Source organism: Taurulus bubalis, assembly GCF_910589615.1.
Source record: "Taurulus bubalis genome assembly, chromosome: 9".
NCBI lineage: Eukaryota > Metazoa > Chordata > Actinopteri > Perciformes > Cottidae > Taurulus > Taurulus bubalis.
Window position 1 is genome coordinate 6897017 of NC_136597.1, and position 20487 is coordinate 6917503.

The 20487-nt window shown below is 43.0% G+C and overlaps 1 protein-coding gene across 2 annotated transcripts; it reads left to right on the top strand.

The window, feature by feature from the left end:
- Nucleotides 1-67: 67 nt before the first annotated feature.
- On the top strand, nt 68-19942 carry cnot1 (CCR4-NOT transcription complex, subunit 1; the record flags this gene model as incomplete). 2 transcript variants are annotated; one of them, XM_079224161.1, is made up of 48 exons in its annotated part: nt 68-169; nt 307-414; nt 2119-2217; nt 2556-2624; nt 2784-2838; nt 3719-3922; nt 4045-4213; nt 4423-4549; nt 4751-4861; nt 5240-5410; nt 5623-5750; nt 6127-6367; nt 6502-6621; nt 6850-6972; nt 7111-7262; nt 7480-7630; nt 7778-8006; nt 8159-8299; nt 9154-9278; nt 9395-9681; nt 9769-9847; nt 9980-10219; nt 10360-10500; nt 10590-10769; nt 10874-10990; nt 11078-11188; nt 11393-11470; nt 11721-11898; nt 12154-12287; nt 12407-12703; nt 12844-12984; nt 13357-13461; nt 13618-13737; nt 13993-14184; nt 14307-14449; nt 14664-14772; nt 15102-15271; nt 15638-15869; nt 15963-16211; nt 16608-16771; nt 16914-17031; nt 17167-17268; nt 17449-17622; nt 17792-17941; nt 18038-18218; nt 18433-18565; nt 18673-18807; nt 18984-19942. In XM_079224161.1, the coding sequence occupies 48 exons, from the start codon at nt 68-70 to the stop codon at nt 19060-19062; spliced, it is 7164 nt and encodes a 2387-aa protein (XP_079080287.1). In that variant the 3' UTR covers nt 19063-19942. The 2 variants fall into 2 exon arrangements, with proteins under 2 accessions (XP_079080287.1, XP_079080288.1); XM_079224162.1 differs by having other exon boundaries at nt 8159-8284.
- Between the last annotated feature and the right edge of the window lie 545 nt (nt 19943-20487).

Here is a 20487-nt window from a genome sequence, read left to right on the forward strand (position 1 = left end):
AGTGACTAAAGGGGAATAATGGTGATTTTGCGCCGTGCTCGGCCGCCTGCTTCCACCCCAACTAGCAATGAATCTTGACTCGCTTTCGCTGGCTTTGTCTCAAATCAGCTATCTGGTGGACAATTTAACAAAGAAAAACTACCGAGCCAGCCAGCAAGAAATACAGCATGTAAGTGGTTGCAAAGACATCAAGTACTTTTGTTGTACATAGTCAACAGATATCTATCTATCTATCTATCTATGAAGTGTACTAAAATATCCCCCTTGTGTTCACTTATTCTGGATGCTTTGCCTGTGCTCTCCCAGATTGTAAATCGTCACGGCCCTGAGGCAGACAGGCATTTACTACGCTGTCTCTTCTCTCATGTGGATTTCAGTGGCGATGGTAAAAGCAGTGGCAAGGACTTTCACCAGGTAATTTTTGATTAGAGATACATTGATATTTATGTATTTTTAGTAATGTTGTTGGCTCTCCCCTCTTGAAAGTTGAGCATTTTACAGGTTCCCCCCAATGGTCTGTTTTAAACTAGATTAATAGTCAAATTTGAAATGAAATTATTTCATATTGATGCAATTGCTGTCCTGCAACACATATTTGTCTCACACACTTAAAGATAAGCAGAGCACTGATCATAGAGCCTGACAAACTTCTAAATTTCTCATGAACCCAGCTGTCGTCATTCAGTAAGAAAGAGAGAAGGATTCAGTGTTAACATACAAGATCTTAGAAGTTGGGACGTGTGGTGACACACGTTATTTTGGTTGGGCAGTTTGTTGTTTAGTCTTCCCACCTTGCCAAACAAGTGCTCTCCTTCAATTTTATGGGACAGTGTGCACTTTTAAACGTAGTGAAATTTAATATATGTATTTAAAAGCATAATTTGTCATACTTTTTACAGCTGGCCCAATCATACCCTTTGCCCAGAGTGTATAGTATAGACTGTGTGCTTGTAAATCACTGAATGCCTACAACTATGTTCTCTGCACTGAAAGCATTGACCTCCTAGGATATTGACAATTTTGCACTTTTAAATTTGGCACAGTCTACCCAACTCAAGTCCTCTCATTTTAGCACTCTCATGATGCACTGTATGTTCTGGCCGGTTTGCGCATGCATCTGAAAATGGCAGCACTGGGAAATCTGTATTTCATAAAGGATTTCTCTTACCGTACTGTTCTATTTCTTGACGAAACAGTCTTGGTATTGTATACACTGGGCATGTCTGTAAAGCTGGAGCTCTTGTGGATCCAATGAGCCATATTGTATTCATGTGTGGCAATGTTAACCCCCATTATAGCCATATCATTGTATTGAGACTTAGGCTACATCCACACACACATGTTTCTCACTAGTATGATCTCCTCCATCATGCATCGTTTTAGAAATGTTTTCCGTCCATACTAACATGTCTGAAATTAAATATCACATAACCATTCAGGTATACTGATGTAGATGGAAAGTAGATTTGTTGCAGAAAGTACAACATCATATTTTTGTACTCTTTATTAATAAAAGGTTGTGGTTGACACTTAAGATCTTCCTTTTATATTTACCACATGCACTCAAACAAAAAAATCTTTAAACTTAGAGCAAGACCTGCAGCCTTGTAACTCTCACACAAAATCAAATTTAAAAATGAACATTTGCAAATCTATCTAAAACTAGATTATGGTGCTCTCAAATCACTCCAATAACAGCTTGATTCCTCTATGTCGGCAGTGTTAGAATTATAAAATGCAGAATTTAACTGCACAACAGCTGCGAGTATAGACCACATCAGCCATGCCTGTTATCGACCCCAAGATGGTTGCAACAAGTTATGTCATAGAAGTGGGCATGGGAATGTCCACTTTATACTTCTATCGTCTTCTTAGCTTTTATACACACTTAACCCCAACTTTTGAATGGCGCCATAAACGTAATACAATGTTTTACAGATTTATGACTAGAAAAACTTTACAGAGTGCTGAGCAGCATCTGAAATTAATCTTTACCGTAACCTTATTGTTTCATATTGATTCTTGTGAGAGACTTGTTGTCTTTTCTTATTCTTCACCTGCCTCTTTTCTCTTTACTCTTCTTTTTCTCGGTACGTTTTGGTTTTCAACTTGCCCAAGACACAGTTTCTGATCCAGGAGTGTGTGTCGCTGATATCAAAGCCAAACTTTATCGCTACTCTGTGTTACGCCGTTGACAATCCCCTGCACTACCAGAAGGTAAGGAGCCATTACTAGACTGTATTTCTGTATTATTACTGTGGCAGCCAGAATGTATAACAGCTCTTATTGATAGATGCATTCTGAGTTGCGTTAAGACTTGCTAATAAAAAAAAGCAAGCAAAACAATTTAGTCAGAGATTACAATTGGCTGAATGAAAAATATTTATTTCAATCAGTTCTACATCTCTACAATAATGCACTGTTTTTCTGTTGACATTGGTCTGTAACCAACTTGGACATCAACTCAGACTCTCATGAGTGTACAGACATTTTGCAGGTTTTCATAAATATAAGAACATGTATTTGACATGTAATATACTTAAACTGTCTTTCAGAGTTTGAAGCCATCGGCCCATTTATTCACTCAACTGAGTAAAGTTCTTAAGCTCAGCAAGGTCCAAGAGGTAAGCAAGCTCTGCCAATCTTAAATATGTCTTTTTTTTAGGACAATGTACATCCAGTGCATGGCTAACATTTGGCAGTGGACAAGTGTTGACTATCAGCATGTGTTGAGTATCAACATACTGAAATGGATTTAAACATTTTTGATTGCTTTTTCCCAGGTAATATTTGGACTTGCTTTGCTCAACTCCAGCAACGCAGACCTTCGCGGTTTTGGTAAGTAGTTCTAGTAGAGCCTGACTTGAAAGTAAATCCGGAGCAAAGATGATCGTCTTACTGTGAATGTTAATTTAAAGTGTTAAACGTCGTCAAAATACTTCTAAATATTAAACGCACTGCTGATAAGTGTGACGTCTGTTAAGATACTCCCTTTTATTTGCGTGGTTTTGGACTAAACCTTGACTGAAATGTGCAAGGCATATAAACAGGTTTTTTCCCCACTAAAAACAAAAAGCTCTGTTTTACAACATTAAGTTGAACATAATATTCCATTCTTGCACTATGGCAATCTTTTTTGTTGCACAAGCAAATTAATAAACTTATCTATGACAAACAAGGCATCACACATGTTGATGTTGCTTTCTAAGACTGCTTGCAATCCTCATCACTGTGGCAAAATTCCAAATGCAAGTTTTTAGTTTCATACACGCCACCAAATGGTTGACAGACTGTCATGGGTAATTACTGTAGTTACTGACGATTAGCAGAAGAGTGTGCCGAGATTGAAGCAGGAACTTGATTCTCCACTTGGACAAACATGCACAGTCTATAAAGGCCAATGGTGTGTTCGTGGCTGAAGTGAAGATGAGAAGGAATATCATTTATTTATTTGTGAGATACATTGTGTTGATTAAAAGTTTTTTTTTTTTTTTTTTGGCATTCCTTTTGATAATTGAATGCTACATTTCATCAAATTGGAATAAGCATTGATTACACACAAGCAGGAAACGGGCGTCTAAATGATCTGACTTAGATTTTTGGTCGACCCCCGTCACTTTTAATAGACCAGATTTTGTATAACTTTGACTCCCCAGTAGAGTGAAATTGTAGAAAAGCAAGCCTGTGCTTTATTAACTTGTCTCTGACTGTCTCTCAGCTGCGCAGTTCATCAAGCAGAAACTTCCGGACCTCCTGCGGTCATACGTTGACGCGGATCTCGGAGGAAACCAGGAAGGTGGCTTTCAAGACATTGCCATAGAGGTCTTGCAATTACTCCTCTCACATCTACTCTTTGGCCAGAAAGGAGCCAGTGGGGTAGGGAAAGAGCAGATTGACGCCTTCCTCAAGACACTTTGCCGAGGTATGGGGGATCAACACAAATGTATTCTTCAGATACTGAAGCGTATAGATGTCCTTCGTTGAAGATGTATTTTGGTGTCGCTCTGCCACACAAAACATTTTTTATTGTGTGTTGTATTTTAGATTTCCCGCAGGAGCGCTGCCCTGTGGTGCTCGCACCACTGCTGTACCCTGAAAAACGGGACATTCTCATGGACAGGATCCTGCCAGACTCGGGAGAGTTAGCTAAGACCATGATGGAGAGTTCTCTCGCAGAATTCATGCAAGAAGTTGGCTATGGCTTCTGTGCTAGGTGAATTGGTTTAAATTCTTCTCAGCTATGCCCACAAGTAACTCATTCAATGCATTCAACTGTTTTGCTTCAGAAGTGTAAAAAATGGCCATAATCTGAGGTTAAACCAAATGATATGCCTTGTACTAATACAATAACGGTGTGATTTGAAATGACTTGTGAATGTTAAAAATGATGGTCCGTACTGACCAGTCCGTTTGTCCCCCCAGTCTGGATGAGTGCAGAAACATAATCCTCCAGTATGGGGTGAGAGAGGTGACTGCTAGCCAGGTAGCCAGGGTCCTGGGCATGATGGCTCGTACCCACTCTGGCCTAACTGATGGCATCCCACTACAGGTGAGGCGCTTTATTTGACAATGGTTTACGGCCCATTTCTGTTCACCCACAAACCAATAGTTGAAAATATGAAGTGGAGAAACTAGGTTGGTCAATGACTGTAATATTTCCAATAATAGTTAGTGGTGATTGAGTGTACTTGTTTCTAGATTTCAGCACAGCATAGTTTAAATCTTCGTTTTTTCTTCTTCTCTCTCTCAGTCCATCTCCGCTCCAGGAAGTGGTATCTGGAGCGACGGTAAGGACAAGAACGATGGCTCGCAGGCACACACGTGGAATGTCGAGGTCCTCATCGACGTCGTGAAAGAAGTGGTAAGTGATCAGTTTCTCAGTTGTTCATCATGACATGGCATTTTTTTTTTTTTTAAACAAACTGCACTTTTGCTGAAACAACACTTTCTTAAAATATTAACTTTTAAGTAGCGAGAAAGATTATAACTCCAATTCAGCATTTCCATCAATTTCACCATCCTATTGCCTTTAAAAAGCTGTGAGTTTGTGAAAATAATTATCTAAAAAGATTAACAGAGTACCATGTGTCCAGCCTTTTATGGTGTCATTTTGGAACTACATTTAGTCAAATTCTGCATCAGTACACAAGTCAATACATGCACTAGTCTGTCATAAATCTGAAACTAAAGGTTACATAAATAGTTTTCTTTGCACCAATTACTTTGCTCTTTGCCCTAGAATCCCAACCTGAACTTCAAAGAGGTGACATATGAACTGGACCATGCCGGCTTTATAATCCGGGACAGTAAAGGCCTGCATATAGTCGTGTATGGCATCCAGAGGGGGTTAGGCATGGAGGTCTTCCCCGTCGATCTCATCTATCGGCCATGGAAACACGCCGAGGGACAGGTAACTGGCCAACATTTTCTATGTATCTTCTCGTGTGTTTAATTGGAGGGGCAAAATGGAATTGAAAGGATATTTCTTGTTATGCTTTCAAACTAAATAGTCATGTTTTAATAATTAAGAATCACAATACAAACTAGTTGGTTTGACAATGTGGTTACGGTTAAGCGTTGAATTGTATTTGTTTTAATTGCTTTTTTCTTTCTCTTTTCCAGCTGTCATTCATTCAGCACTCCCTGATGAGTCCAGAAGTGTTCTCCTTTGCCGACTACCCTTGCCACACTGTGGCCATTGACATCCTTAAGGCCCCACCAGAGGATGACAACAGGGAGATTGCCACCTGGTATGGATCTTGTTTCTTGAGTACTATGTAGAAAGGTGTTGCTGTTGCTTCATTTCTACTTATTGGGTTTAGTTTTGTAGTATTCTGGCCTTAAAACAGATATGTTTTTGCTCTTCTCCTGTATATCAGTTCAATTGGTGCTTCACTTGGCACATCCAGTATGACATTATATCATGTGATACATTGTTTAACAATGGTAATTTTTTAATTATCCATAGCGGATTGCTATAATATACTGTAGGAGACTGTTCTCTGCTCAGAGGTGTAGTTTGACCCACTCGATATGGTTCAGTTGTTGATTAACTGAAAAAGTTACGGGGCCAATGCTGTTGTGATGCGACGGTGTGTTTGACTGATTGCCCTTAACTCTTAACAGGAAAAGTCTGGATCTGGTGGAGAGCCTGCTTCGGCTCTCTGAGGTGGGACAGTATGAGCAGGTGAAGCAGCTGTTCAGCTTTCCAATAAAGCATTGCCCCGACATGTTGGTGCTGGCATTGCTGCAGATCTCCACCTCCTGGCACACACTGCGCCATGAGCTCATCTCTACCCTAATGCCCATCTTTTTGGGTAACCACCCCAACTCTGCCATCATCCTGCACTACGCCTGGCATGGACAGGTTGGTGTTGATGTTTGTTTATTTCAAGTCAATAGGTCTCGTTTTTGTCCTCTGTGCCCTTTGGACGTTTGTCGTCTTTCGTTATATTCTTATCAAACCTGCGTACTTATACAACCTGGCGGTTATCCTTCCAGGGACAGTCTCCCTCCATCCGTCAGCTGATTATGCATTCGATGGCTGAGTGGTACATGAGAGGGGAGCAGTATGACCAGGCCAAGCTGTCTCGCATCCTCGATGTGGCCCAGGACTTGAAGGTTTGTCGGAATAGACTTTAAAAATCCCACATGGTGACTTCTCTGAACTTAAAACCTTCCAACTAAAGCAGAATAATTAGAAATAGCGCATATAATACTACTTTACCCTCTTAATTTGTTGTCTAAAACTAGTAAAGGGTCATATATCCCATGGTGGTCTCTGCTTTAGTCTATACGTAGGTATAATTGTCATGGTCAATAAGCCAGTTTGTTTTTCCCCCTCTCCAGTCTCTATCGATGTTGCTGAATGGAACTCCATTTGCCTTTGTTATTGACCTCGCTGCACTTGCCTCTCGCCGTGAATACCTCAAACTTGATAAATGGCTGACTGACAAAATCAGAGAGCATGGGGTAAGTCTTCCAATTTATTTACTTGCGTACACTAAAAAGTCAACCAAGATTGTTGGTTTTCTTGTTTTATGGTCATTGTTATCTGGGAATACCACACTGAGAACATTGTATCAATAGAATCATTCTATGTTTTGTCAGGAACCTTTCATCCAGGCGTGCGTGACATTCCTGAAGAGGCGCTGCCCGTCCATTATGGGGGGTCTGGCCCCCGACAAGGACCAGCCCAAAAGCGCCCAGCTGCCCCCGGAGACCTTAGCCACGATGCTGGCCTGCCTGCAGTCCTGTGCTGGGTGAGAGGCTGTTGCTTCAGTCCCCATCACTGTACTATTAGTTTGCCTTTTTGAAAACTGTTTGAGCAAGACTAACATTATTAGACGATTACTAAAAGGCATGTTATGGTGTTTTGACCACTTAAGACTTAACAATGTGTAGTTTTTGGCAGTCTAGTTATTTATGGACACCATCACTCATACCCTATCTAAAATTCCTTCACGTTTGTATCCTCAGGAGTGTGTCACAGGAGCTGTCGGAGACGATCCTGACCATGGTTGCCAACTGCAGCAATGTAATGAATAAAGCCCGACAACCTCCACCAGGGGTAATGCCAAAGGGACGTGCCCCCAGCACCAGCAGCCTGGATGCCATCTCTCCTGTACAGGTATATTCACACATGATGCGCACATCATGCCTTTGCAGACACATTTTTGTAATGTCTTTTACAAGCAGCCCTGTATTCCTGACTTGCTGAAAAGAACTTGACAATTAAATATTGTTCTTTCTTGCCCCCTCCCTTGCTTTTCTCTAGATGGACTCCCTGTCCGGCATGGGTTCCTTGAACCTTGGGGGCACAGCCCCATCCCACACTCAAAGCATGCAGGGTTTCCCAACCTCACTAAGTACGGCTTTCAGTAATCCCCAGTCCCCAGCAAAGGCCTTTCCACCGCTCTCTAACCCAAACCCCAGCACACCATTTGGGGGCATTGGCAGCATTGGTAGCATTGGCAGCCTTGGCAGCCTGTCCTCCCAGCTCCCTGGTATGGACTCTGGTACTATGCTATTTTATTTTCAAATTTGAACACAAACACCTCAGCAATTCATATTACACTATGATAGTTTTGTCTCTTTGAATTCATTGAGAAATGAGGCAGGAACAATTTTTTGCTAAATGTTATTACTTTCCTTTCAGGTCCCTTGGGCACAGGCATCAGCTCTAGTATTGGTTCTAGTCTAGGGATGCCAACTGTCAACACAGACCCTTTTGGCACCAGGAAGATGAGCACACCAGGCCTGAACCCACCCACCTTTCAACAGAGTAAGATTGAGGCCTGTAAGTGGTGGTAGTGGTGTGACTGAGAGCCCCGCCCTGCGTTGCTCATTACTGTGTTTCCTCTGCAGTGATTATGATTGTTGTCTTTTTTAGGAGTTCATTTAGTACCAATGCACCTTCGTGTGCCTCACAAATAGAGATGCATATATTGTCTCTTTCTTGCACAGTACTGCTTATAAAGGAAATAACGGCTAGTGTTAATGGAGGTTGCATTGACTCATTTTGATGTCTAACTTGGTAAAATTACTTGGGAGAAACCCTAGCTTGAAGCTGCTTATAATAAATAATGTAAACTACTATTGCAAAGGTGCAATTATTTAAATAATTGTTTGAATTGTGTGTTTTTATGCAAATTGAATTTAAAAAAAATAACTTAGAATTACACTGATTTCAGGACAGTGTAAATCATTTTTCAAGACTAGTGAAAAGTCTTGCTGTCAATTATAGTTCTTGGAAAGAAAATCTGAATTGGGGGGAAAAAAAACGATAATTTACCTATTGCAATCTTTCAATCTCTACTCACAAATACAGTTTACAAGACAACTTTCATAAGTATTTACCAAGAGCCCGTAAAAGACTGAGCATTTTGTAAACATTTAGGTGTACAATTTTTATTTTCAAACTAAATTGGTTAATCAAAGAGGAAATGCAGATCAGTCTTCCATTCCTAGGCTGACGGCCCCACTTTCATGTAATTTGTCTGCTTTCTAAGCATCAAAAAGAGGTCTAACCGTCATCCGAATACTCTTTCCTGATGTAGCACTTGACTGCACAATGTTAACTAACGAGTCAATGACTTGGCACTTGCTCCACCAGTCTTAGATTAAAAGTGTCTTTTTATTTCTCTTTTTCAGCTGACCTTTCTCAGGTGTGGCCCGAGGCAAACCAGAACTTTAGTAAGGAGATAGACGACGAGGCAAACAGTTACTTCCAGCGCATCTACAACCACCCACCTCACCCAACCATGTCTGTGGATGAAGTATGTAGTGATATTATTAATTTTCCTCTGCCAAAAACACTAACTTATATCAAACCCACCAGTGAGTACTGTTGCACTTCGAGTTAACGCCCACTGCGTCGTTGTCCCCCTCCTAGGTACTGGAGATGCTGCAGAGGTTCAAGGATTCAACCATCAAGCGGGAGCGCGAGGTTTTCAATTGCATGCTACGGAACTTGTTTGAGGAATACCGATTCTTCCCCCAATACCCAGACAAGGAGCTGCACATCACTGCCTGCCTTTTTGGTGGCATTATCGAGAAGGGTCTCGTCACCTACATGGCCCTAGGCCTGGCCCTCCGATATGTTCTTGAAGCCTTAAGAAAACCCTATGGATCCAAAATGTATTACTTTGGAATTGCTGCCCTAGATAGGTTTAAAAACAGGTACTGAAATGTTTTCTTTTGTAAAATGAGTATTAATGTACCAACAGTCCTTTTGTCTCAGGATAACGACTCTCTTCATGTTCCTAGACTAAAGGACTATCCTCAATATTGTCAACACCTAGCTTCAATTGCCCACTTCTTGCAATTCCCCCACCATTTACAAGAGGTAATCAGGTTTCCTTAATTTACGTTTTCATTTTTAAGGCATCTTTTGTCTTAACTATGACCCCAGAAAACGATTCATACATGCAGATAAATAAAATCGCGCTCTGCTTCTTTCAATATCCTGTGTGTGCAGTATATTGAGTATGGCCAACAGTCACGGGACCCTCCGGTGAAGATGCAAGGCTCCATCACCACCCCTGGCAGTCTGGCACTGGCACAAGTCCAAGCCCAGTCGCAGCAACCTGGTGTCCCCAAGGCCCCACAGCCAGGGCAGCCAAGCACTCTAGTCACCACCACGACGACTACAACCACAGTGGCCAAGACCCCTGCCATCACAAGACCAACGCCCAGCACCTTCAAGAAGGATGTGCCTGTGAGATTGGCTTTCCTAATGTCTATGTACCAGAATGTGCCATGTCAATGTATTTAAATTGGTTTATATTTTTCTGCATGTAAAACCTAGATAAAGTATTCAGAATAACACTTGCTTTTTATTTTTGTTCCTTCCTGCAGCCCTCCATAAACACAACCAATATTGACACCCTGCTGGTGGCCACTGACCAAACAGAAAGGATTGTCGAGCCTCCGGAAAATGTCCAGGAGAAGATTGCTTTCATCTTCAACAACCTTTCCCAGTCCAACATGACACAGAAGGTGCAGTGAAAACAGATGAAACATGACTATCTCACAAACCTTATCAGTCAGATAAAACATTTTTTAAACCATATACGCTTGTATTTCAGGTTGAGGAGTTGAAAGAGACTGTGAAGGATGAATTTATGCCCTGGGTGTCTCAGTACCTGGTGATGAAGCGTGTCAGCATTGAGCCCAACTTTCATGGCCTCTACTCCAACTTCCTGGACACTCTCAAGAACCCTGAGTTTGTGAAGATGGTCCTCAATGAGACTTACAGGAATATAAAGGTAAAACCGTGAGGGATAAGGTGGTGACTTGAGGGCTTTAAAATCTTCAAAAGCATGTGCAAATTATTAACACTCCCATCCCTGAATTTATTTGACATCTTCAGGTTCTGTTGACCTCTGACAAGGCAGCTGCCAATTTCTCTGATCGCTCCCTGCTGAAGAACTTGGGCCACTGGTTGGGCATGATTACACTGGCTAAAAACAAGCCTATCCTCTACACAGTAAGTATTTGTGATATTACTTTGGGAGTGTTGTTTCATCTGCCTGCTTTGGAGTTGGCTGACATATATTTTTCCCCTTTTTGCCAGGATCTGGAAGTCAAGTCTCTGCTACTGGAAGCCTATGTGAAGGGCCAGCAGGAGCTACTGTATGTAGTTCCCTTTGTGGCCAAAGTTTTGGAGTCCAGTCTACGAAGCATGGTTAGTAAAATAGGTTCCGACTGAGAGGTGTCTCCATACCATTAACATTACCTCGTGCCAAGTATGTCATGCTGGCATATTTACTTCAGTTAAAAACAACTCAAAGTTGTCTACACACACACAGTCAATACAACTGGCTTATGTCTACCTGATTCTACTGTTTGAGGTTTTGTGGATTAACAAATGTGTGCGTCTCTGTTGTAGGTCTTCAGGCCCCAGAACCCCTGGACCATGGCCATCATGAATGTTCTCGCTGAGCTGCATCAAGAACATGACCTCAAGGTAATATATTATTCTTCCTGTATAGCCACTTAACTCTGGCAGCTCTTGGAAATGTAGTCCGTCTAAATCCCAGTTAAAAAGATCATGTTCCAAAACAGAAGGTTTGCTTGCTAACAGTAACCCAGCCAGATCCAACATTGTCAGCCAACACAGTCTGTATTACATGGCCAGCATGCTGCCTTCCAGCCATCCTACAAAGAAAGAGTTTTCACCAATTTGTTTCTCACATTGTTCTCTTGTTTTTTTGCAGCTCAACCTAAAGTTTGAGATTGAAGTTCTGTGTAAGAACTTGTCTTTGGACATCAATGACCTCAAGCCAGGGAACTTGCTGAAGGACAAAGATAAGCTTAAGAGTCTGGAGGAGCAGCTGTCTGCACCAAAGAAAGAGACAAAGCCTCCAGAGGAGATGCTGCCAGTTTCTACCGCAGGTCAATGTGCCAGCTTTACTTTAATTTCTGCCCTGCTTTCTACGTACTGCACATCTGAAGTTTGAAAAGAATTCGAGCTACAATCTTAATTTTAATTTGTTTGACTGTTTAGCTTTCAACTTTTTTTTAAACCTTGAGACACACTAAAAAGTTCATATTACTTGTTTATGTTGTCTGAATTATCAGCGGTTTGTTCATTTGATTTTAATAAATGTTTCCTTTTGTGACCAACAGGAGACTTTGTTCCATTTGCAGCACCTCCCTCAACCCCAGCAGTCATCACCACCGCCTGCACAACCACTGGGCCCCCGACCCCACAGTTCAGTTACCACGACATCAATGTGTATGCCTTGGCAGGCCTGGCTCCACACATAAATATAAACGTCAACGTAAGTCTTAACGTGCATGTGCACACTTTCTCCTTTGCATATTTTCTTGTTTCCTTTATCCTTTTGATTGTCATTCCTTTTTTGACTTTTCTGCCATACTCTTCCTGTCTTGTCTCTAGATCCCGCTGCTACAGGCCCATCCCCAGTTGAAGCAGTGCGTTCGTCAGTCGGTAGAGCGAGCGGTTCAGGAGCTGGTGCACCCCGTGGTTGACCGCTCTATCAAAATAGCCATGACGACCTGTGAGCAGATCATCAGGAAGGACTTTGCCCTGGATTCGGAGGAGTCCCGCATGCGCGTGGCTGCCCACCATATGATGAGAAACCTGACCGCTGGGATGGCCATGATTACCTGCCGCGAGCCCCTGCTCATGAGCATCGCCACCAACCTTAAGAACAGCTTTGCTGCTGCACTTCGGGTAAGCGGAACAAAACATGAGGGCTTATGTCCTTTATTGCTTGTGTTCAATAAGGTAAAGAGATTACGCTCAGAGAGAGCCGTCTCATCCTTTCCCTTGTACCAATCCTGTTTCTTTAACTTGAGGCGTTATTCCCTCAGGCACCAACACCCCAACAGAGGGAGATGATGGAAGAGGCTGCAGCCAGGATTGCTCAAGACAACTGTGAACTGGCTTGCTGCTTCATTCAGAAAACGGCCGTGGAGAAGGCTGGCCCTGAAATGGACAAGAGACTAGCCACGGTGAGAATACACATGCATTTCCAATACATGAACTGTGGCTAGTGTCACTGCAGCATAAAATATGTTTCAAAGTGGATAAGACATTTCAATTATCTATATTGCAAAGATTGAAATCATTGTTTAAAAAAATTCTGCAATTGATGTCCCAAGACAGACTACAAGTAATTCAAACAACTTCAGAATTATAGATGTATAATCTGTTGGCCCGATGACCAAAGATGTGACTAGTATACCTTTTTTATTAGTAGAGCATACTGCTCTGCTAGGATGCATGGGACTTTTACAAGTTTCCTTCACACCTTTTGTGTTAATTTTTTCCGAAAGCAAAAGTATCTAATTTTGTATTTTTTTTTTTTTTTTTTACCTAACCAGGAGTTTGAGCTGAGGAAGCATGCCCGCCAAGAGGGACGTCGCTATTGTGATCCTGTTGTTCTGACTTACCAGGCTGAACGTATGCCTGAGCAGATCAGACTCAAGGTGAGGTCACTGTGGCATCCAGTACTGCAATAAATCAAAATGTACTGTAACATCAGATACTGCATCTGTCCAACATGTCCAAAAGGATCATGATTCTTTTCATCCACCAATAGACTTTACAATAGGAGAGTAACTAACATACGTTCTGTGTTGTAGGTGGGAGGAGTGGACCCAAAACAACTGGCTGTCTATGAGGAGTTTGCCAGGAACGTTCCAGGTTTCTTACCCAGCAATGATCTCTCTCAACCCACTGGCTTCTTGGCTCAGCCCATGAAGGTATGCTTTTTTTTTTGGGGGGGGCAGGTGGGGATCCTCAAAACAAAACTTGACAACTGAAAAGGCAAGGGAGGGTTAAATTATTCATTACAACCATCCTCAATTTTCATTTATTTTCTGATAGAAGCGATGTTCCTACATTTTCAGTAAATAAGAAGCTAAAACAGGCACACTTTACTTGATTTTAACAAGAGGCAGTTGGTCATGTCAAACCCAGAAAACTTGACTCCATTTCTCTATCTCTGTCAACAGCAACAGGCATGGGCCACAGATGACGTGGCTCAGATCTACGATAAGTGCATGGCAGACCTGGAGCAACATCTTCATGCTATCCCTCCAGCCCTTGCCATGAACCCCTTGACCCAGGCTCTGCGCAGCCTGCTGGAAGCCGTGGCCTTGGCGAGGAACTCCAGGGATGGAATCGCCGCACTTGGCCTTCTGCAGAAGGTTAGTGTTATGGCTGCGGTCTAGTCGAATATGACGATCCTCAAATGGTGTGAGGGAGGCAAAGCTGAGGAGCTAATCAACGCCAACCTCCGTTTTACTAAGTTAGCTTTGCTTCTTCCCAGGCTGTGGAAGGTCTTCTGGATGCCACTAGTGGTGCTGACGCCGACTTGCTGCTCCGCTACAGGGAGTGCCACCTGCTGGTGCTCAAAGCCCTTCAGGATGGACGTGCCTATGGACCACAGTGGTGCAATAAGCAGATAACCAGGTGAGTCGGGACGCATTTGAGTTCAAACATTGTTCATCCCTTGTAGTCTTAAGCTCTCTCTCCCGTCACTGATTTGAATCATACAAACTCGTGCTTAGTTGTAAATTAGGTATTGTAATTTTGAACAATTCTCCCTCCCCCTCCTCTCGTGGTTCATGTCATAAGGCGATTAAATGTATAGCCTATTTAATTGTTTTGCTGTGATTATTTCCAGGTGTCTGATCGAATGTCGTGATGAGTACAAATACAACGTAGAGGCAGTGGAGCTTCTGATCAGAAACCACCTGGTCAACATGCAGCAGTATGACCTGCACCTGGCACAGGTACACATTACAAATAGTCATTTACTATTCTATCCTTATCTTGTGTTTTAGTTTGATGTAAACATGCAGTTCTAAAAATCTGCTTAAGACTAATGTTTAGAAAATAGTTTTCAATCTGTTGTGCACTCAAGGTTTGTTCTTTCTGTTGAACAGTGTTAAAAATGTCCTTATCAGATCAATATATATATTTATTTTCTATTTTACTCTGGCGGTGCTAGTGCCCTGTATGTTGTTCTACACCTTGATCAATACTTCTGTGAATCAGTAGTAGTTTGGCAAAGTGACATTTCAAGTGCAACGACAAGCTAACGTCAATTTTCATCTTCTAGTCGATGGAAAATGGACTGCACTACATGGCAGTCGCTTTTGCCATGCAGCTGGTGAAGCTCCTGCTGGTGGATGAACGCAGTGTCAGCCATGTCACAGAGGCCGACCTCTTCCACACAATTGAGACTTTAATGAGAACCTGTGCACACTCCAGAGCCAATGCACCTGAGGGGTAAACGACTACATTGTTCAGACTTCTCTCTTTTCTTTCCATTAGTTGATTTGTTATCCATTGATCACAAATATCTGAACCCCACTGTCTCATTTAATGTCTTCCTGATTTCCACAGCAAAGTCAGTCCAACTACTTGGTAAACACAATACTATACCACTTGGTTATCAATTTTGTGTTCATTCAATGTTGCTATGATTTACACTTAAACAATTGGTTGCCATCATTTACCCAATGATGTCAATAGATCATTTCTGTTAGATATTTTTTTTATGGCCATTATGAGTTTTTGCTGTATCAAATCAAATGGCTCTACTGTGAGAGGAGCTAAAACTGACCCTGTCATCTCTTTGTCCTCCTAACCCAGCCTTCCCCAACTGATGGATGTTGTTCGCTCCAACTATGAGGCCATGATTGACCGGGCCCACGGAGGACCCAACTTCATGATGCACTCTGGGATTTCACAGGCGTCAGAATATGACGATCCTCCAGGCTTGAGAGAGAAGGCTGAGTATCTCCTGAGGGAATGGGTCAACCTGTACCACTCGGCTGCTGCCGGCAGGGATAGCACCAAAGCTTTCTCTGCCTTTGTAGGCCAGGTAAACCCTCTTTTTAATCTGTTTAACAGTCGAGTACAAGGGACCTTTGTATCACATATTGATGTCTTATGTCTCCTTTTCTTTTTCTTTCAGATGCACCAGCAGGGCATCCTGAAGACTGATGATCTGATCACAAGGTTCTTCCGGCTGTGCACAGAAATGTGTGTTGAGATAAGCTATCGGGCGCAGGCTGAGCAGCAGCACAACCCAGCAGCCAGTGCAGCCATCATCAGGGCCAAGTGTTACCACAACCTGGATGCCTTTGTTCGGCTCATAGCGCTGCTGGTTAAACACTCTGGAGAGGCCACTAACACAGTGACAAAGATCAACCTCCTCAACAAGGTACTTTATTGTCAGAATAGAATACATCATAGAAAATGTGGTTGTGGAAACAAAACACTTAGGAGATGTCCATGTCCGCTCAAATGTAGAAGTGAAACTGTAAGCAAATTCTGCAGCGCTTTTCAACTAAATTATAATCTCAAGAGTCCACAAGATGTGCAACGAGGATTATTCTATAGTAGGACGGTTACAAAGAATGCTCAAAGATTTCAAAGGTTAAATAAGAACCGCTCTTCAACTTGAAATTATAGTATTTCTGAATCCATTCTGGAAAGCCTGATTTTAATAATCCGAAGTGAAATTACAGAAATGCTTATCTCCTCTGTAGATACTGCTGGCAACCTTTAAACCGGCTGGCTTACTTGATTCTGACTGCGCCCTCTATTGTTCTTATAGGTGCTGGGTATCGTAGTTGGGGTGCTGATTCAGGACCATGATGTCCGTCAGACAGAATTCCAACAGCTGCCATACCACCGCATTTTCATCATGCTGCTGTTGGAGCTCAACGCTCCCGAACATGTTCTGGAGACCATCAACTTTCAGACACTCACTGCCTTCTGGTAGGACATCCACATTCTGCGAACATATCTGAAGGGTCTCTTACTGGCTCACCTATTATAGCATATATTCCAATACATATTTCTGTCCATGTATGATTGATGCACTTTGGTTTGGACTCACTTTTATTTTATTTTCGTGCAGCAATACCTTCCACATCCTGAGACCCACTAAAGCTCCCGGCTTTGTGTACGCCTGGCTGGAACTCATCTCCCATCGCATCTTCATCGCCAGGATGCTAGCTCACACCCCGCAGCAGAAGGTACGCCAGAATAAGCCGCTCTCTAATTTGCTTTTCAACTAGCTAGCCTTTCATCTGGTTGATGGATAAATGTTGCCATTTCGCCATACTGGTGGTTTTGGAATTTTGGTCTAATAGACTGATGTTTTCTTCAAGGGTTGGCCCATGTACGCACAGCTGCTGATCGATCTCTTCAAGTACCTGGCCCCATTCCTGAGGAATGTAGAGCTCAACAAACCTATGCAAATCCTTTACAAGGTGATCTCTCATTTTTTGCAGGAATAACAGCTGCTCTGTATCATTGCTTGTGTTTGCGTTTAGCTTTGTAATGAGTATTTACTGTTCTAGTCTAATGTGCAGATGATTCCTGTTTTCAAGTTTAGATTACGAAACCTCTTTGCTTCCTCTAACGTCTGTTTTATTTTTTGGGCGTTTCAGGGCACACTGCGAGTGCTCCTGGTCCTGCTGCATGACTTCCCAGAGTTCCTGTGTGACTACCATTACGGCTTCTGTGACGTTATCCCGCCCAACTGCATCCAGCTCCGCAACCTCATCCTCAGTGCCTTTCCACGCAATATGAGGCTCCCTGACCCTTTCACACCCAATCTCAAGGTGCACACACACTCTCACGGCTGATTATTATACATTCACAGATGTTTCCAAGTTTAGCTTGGATCAGCAGGACCTATAAGTTTGGTACCGACACCGTACCATTGCGATTGGACAGGCAGGTGACAAAATATCTCATGAACCTGTGTTTTTATTGACACCCCGGCTGCAGGTGGACATGCTGAGTGAGATCAACATCGCGCCGCGTATCCTCACCAACTTCACAGGTGTGATGCCTTCCCAGTTCAAGAAGGACCTGGACTCCTATCTGAAGACTCGTTCACCGGTCACCTTCTTGTCTGAGCTGCGCAGCAACCTGCAGGTAGGAGCAGCCTCAACCCCGTTTTTAAACGTTTATTATTAGACTCCAACAAGGAACAATGAGATATTTTATTAACTTGTCATCATTGTCCTCCAGGTGTCTAACGAGCCAGGAAACCGCTACAACATCCAGCTGATCAATGCTCTAGTGTTGTATGTAGGCACACAGGCAATCGCTCACATCCACAACAAGGGCAGCACCCCCTCCATGAGCACGATCACCCACTCGGCACACATGGACATCTTCCAGAACCTGGCCGTGGATCTGGACACTGAGGGTAAGGTGGCAGCATACGAACAGCATCAGTTTTTTATCGGCCACTGCTAAAAACGCCAGGCGTGTGTGTTGCAGGTGCATCGAGCCTTTTGTTTATTCTACTGAAAGTGTTATCTTAAGCGTGAATTAAAAAAAAAGACATTCGATTTTAGACATTCACCATCTGTGCTGAACAAAAGCAGAGCAATGAGGTTTCCGGTGTCATGTATTTCCAGGGCGTTACCTGTTCCTGAATGCGATTGCCAATCAGCTGCGCTACCCCAACAGCCACACTCACTACTTCAGCTGCACCATGCTCTATCTGTTTGCCGAGGCCAACACCGAGGCCATCCAGGAGCAGATCACCAGGTGAGACGATCCAAGTCAAGGTCTTGATGGCCTCGTTATTCCTGCAGGAAAATGTCGAAGTTTGAACTACACGTGCTGTCGGTTCAAGCGTTCTCCGTCTCTTCCAGGGTTCTGTTGGAGAGGCTGATAGTGAACAGGCCTCACCCGTGGGGTCTCCTCATCACCTTCATCGAGCTGATCAAGAATCCTGCCTTCAAGTTCTGGAGCCACGACTTTGTGCACTGTGCTCCCGAGATCGAGAAGTAGGTTTCCCCCGTTTTGACTCTTTGTTCTGTCATGTTTGAGGCTGCACAGACGGCAGAATTCCTTCATTGTTGCCGCTTCAGGCAGGATTTTGACGATAAAGTAATGTCGGCCTTATTGCCGTCCTGTTCTGCTGCTCTCTAACAGACGTTGACGTTCTTTCCTCTCCCCTCAGGCTGTTCCAGTCGGTGGCCCAGTGCTGCATGGGACAGAAGCAGGCCCAGCAGGTGATGGAGGGCACCGGTGCCAGCTAGCCTGTGTACCAGCCAGCTCATAGCCCACGGGAGAGATGCCGCGGCCTTGATTCACTCCCCCACCACACGCACCCCTCTCTCTTTACTGTCGGCACTGGATAAACTGGCAACCACAGTCATTCGAAATGTGGATGAAAATGACTACTGCTCACGGATCTAAAGAGTTAGATTTTTGTTTATCCATCTGGGGCTGAATTGAGATGGAGAGAATGGATTGGGACATGCTGTTTAATATACTTTTTTTTTTGATGCTTTGATGTAAATATTGGAAAAAAGGGAGAACGGGCGAGTAGATGTGTGGAGAAAAATGCACATGTCAAATAAAATGTATCCTGACATGTTAAAGACATGAAAACATATTTTCACTCACTACCAAAGTCCTTGGTTTGCTTCCCTCCCACACGAACCTTTTTTTCTGACTTTTTTTTTCTTCATTTTTGTTGCTTTCAGAGGCTGAATGGTAGGTGATTGAAGAAAAAAAAGCTGCCTACTACTTTCATTTGATTCCTTTTTTGTCCCTGAGTGGGACAGGAAGAAGAAGTTTAGTCTCCCAGGTTGGGTAGGCGGGGGGGGGGTCTACTCCGGGTGTGTCGGTGGAGACAGTTTGCTGATGGTTAGTCCATTTGAAACTGGCTCTGGAAGTCTCTCCCTGGCACTTGTAAATTGTGCAAAGTGATGGCGACATTGTATCTTGACGATTTGTACAAAGATCCAAATTGAAGAACAACAATAGAAGGACCAATACAGCCCATTTTGTAACATTTTGAATGTTTTGTAAATGTATTGGTCCATGTGTTGTATTTTGTAGTCCTTTCTAGTTTGCCTTTAGTTCTTGCTACTTAACTGCAGTATGCATACATACAGGAAATAAAGCATTCAAACTGCAATTCATCTGTGTTCATTCAGGACTACAACAGGTATTTGTTAATTTACCAGGAAAACTGTGTATGATCCACACTAAATGTTTGTGTACGTTCAAAGGAGGAAATGCACGTAATGGCAAAAAATATTCTGAAATGTGTGTAATATTTCCTTTCTAAATCCCAAATCAGCCTGTGAATGTGCGCAGCTGGTTCAGCCTCACTTTCCCTCATTCAACCATGTGGTGACTGCAAAGCGCCTCGTGAATGGTGATGCGTAAAAAGGAGCCGCTGATCAGTGGGTCTTTAGGGTGATTCAGGGAGACGACCAAGAGGAAGGACACGCGTTCACTTCCAGTTCTTCTGCTGATGCAGTCCGAACGGTGCAGTCTTTGGTCACCGGCCACTTTATTCAGCCCACCTGTTCAGTTGCTTAACACAAATGGCTAATCGGCCATTCGCACGGCAGCAACTTGATGAGGCATCTAGACGTGAAGATGACTTGCTGAAGTTCAGACCGAGCATTACAACGGGGATTTAAGTGACCAAACGTGGCATGGTTGAT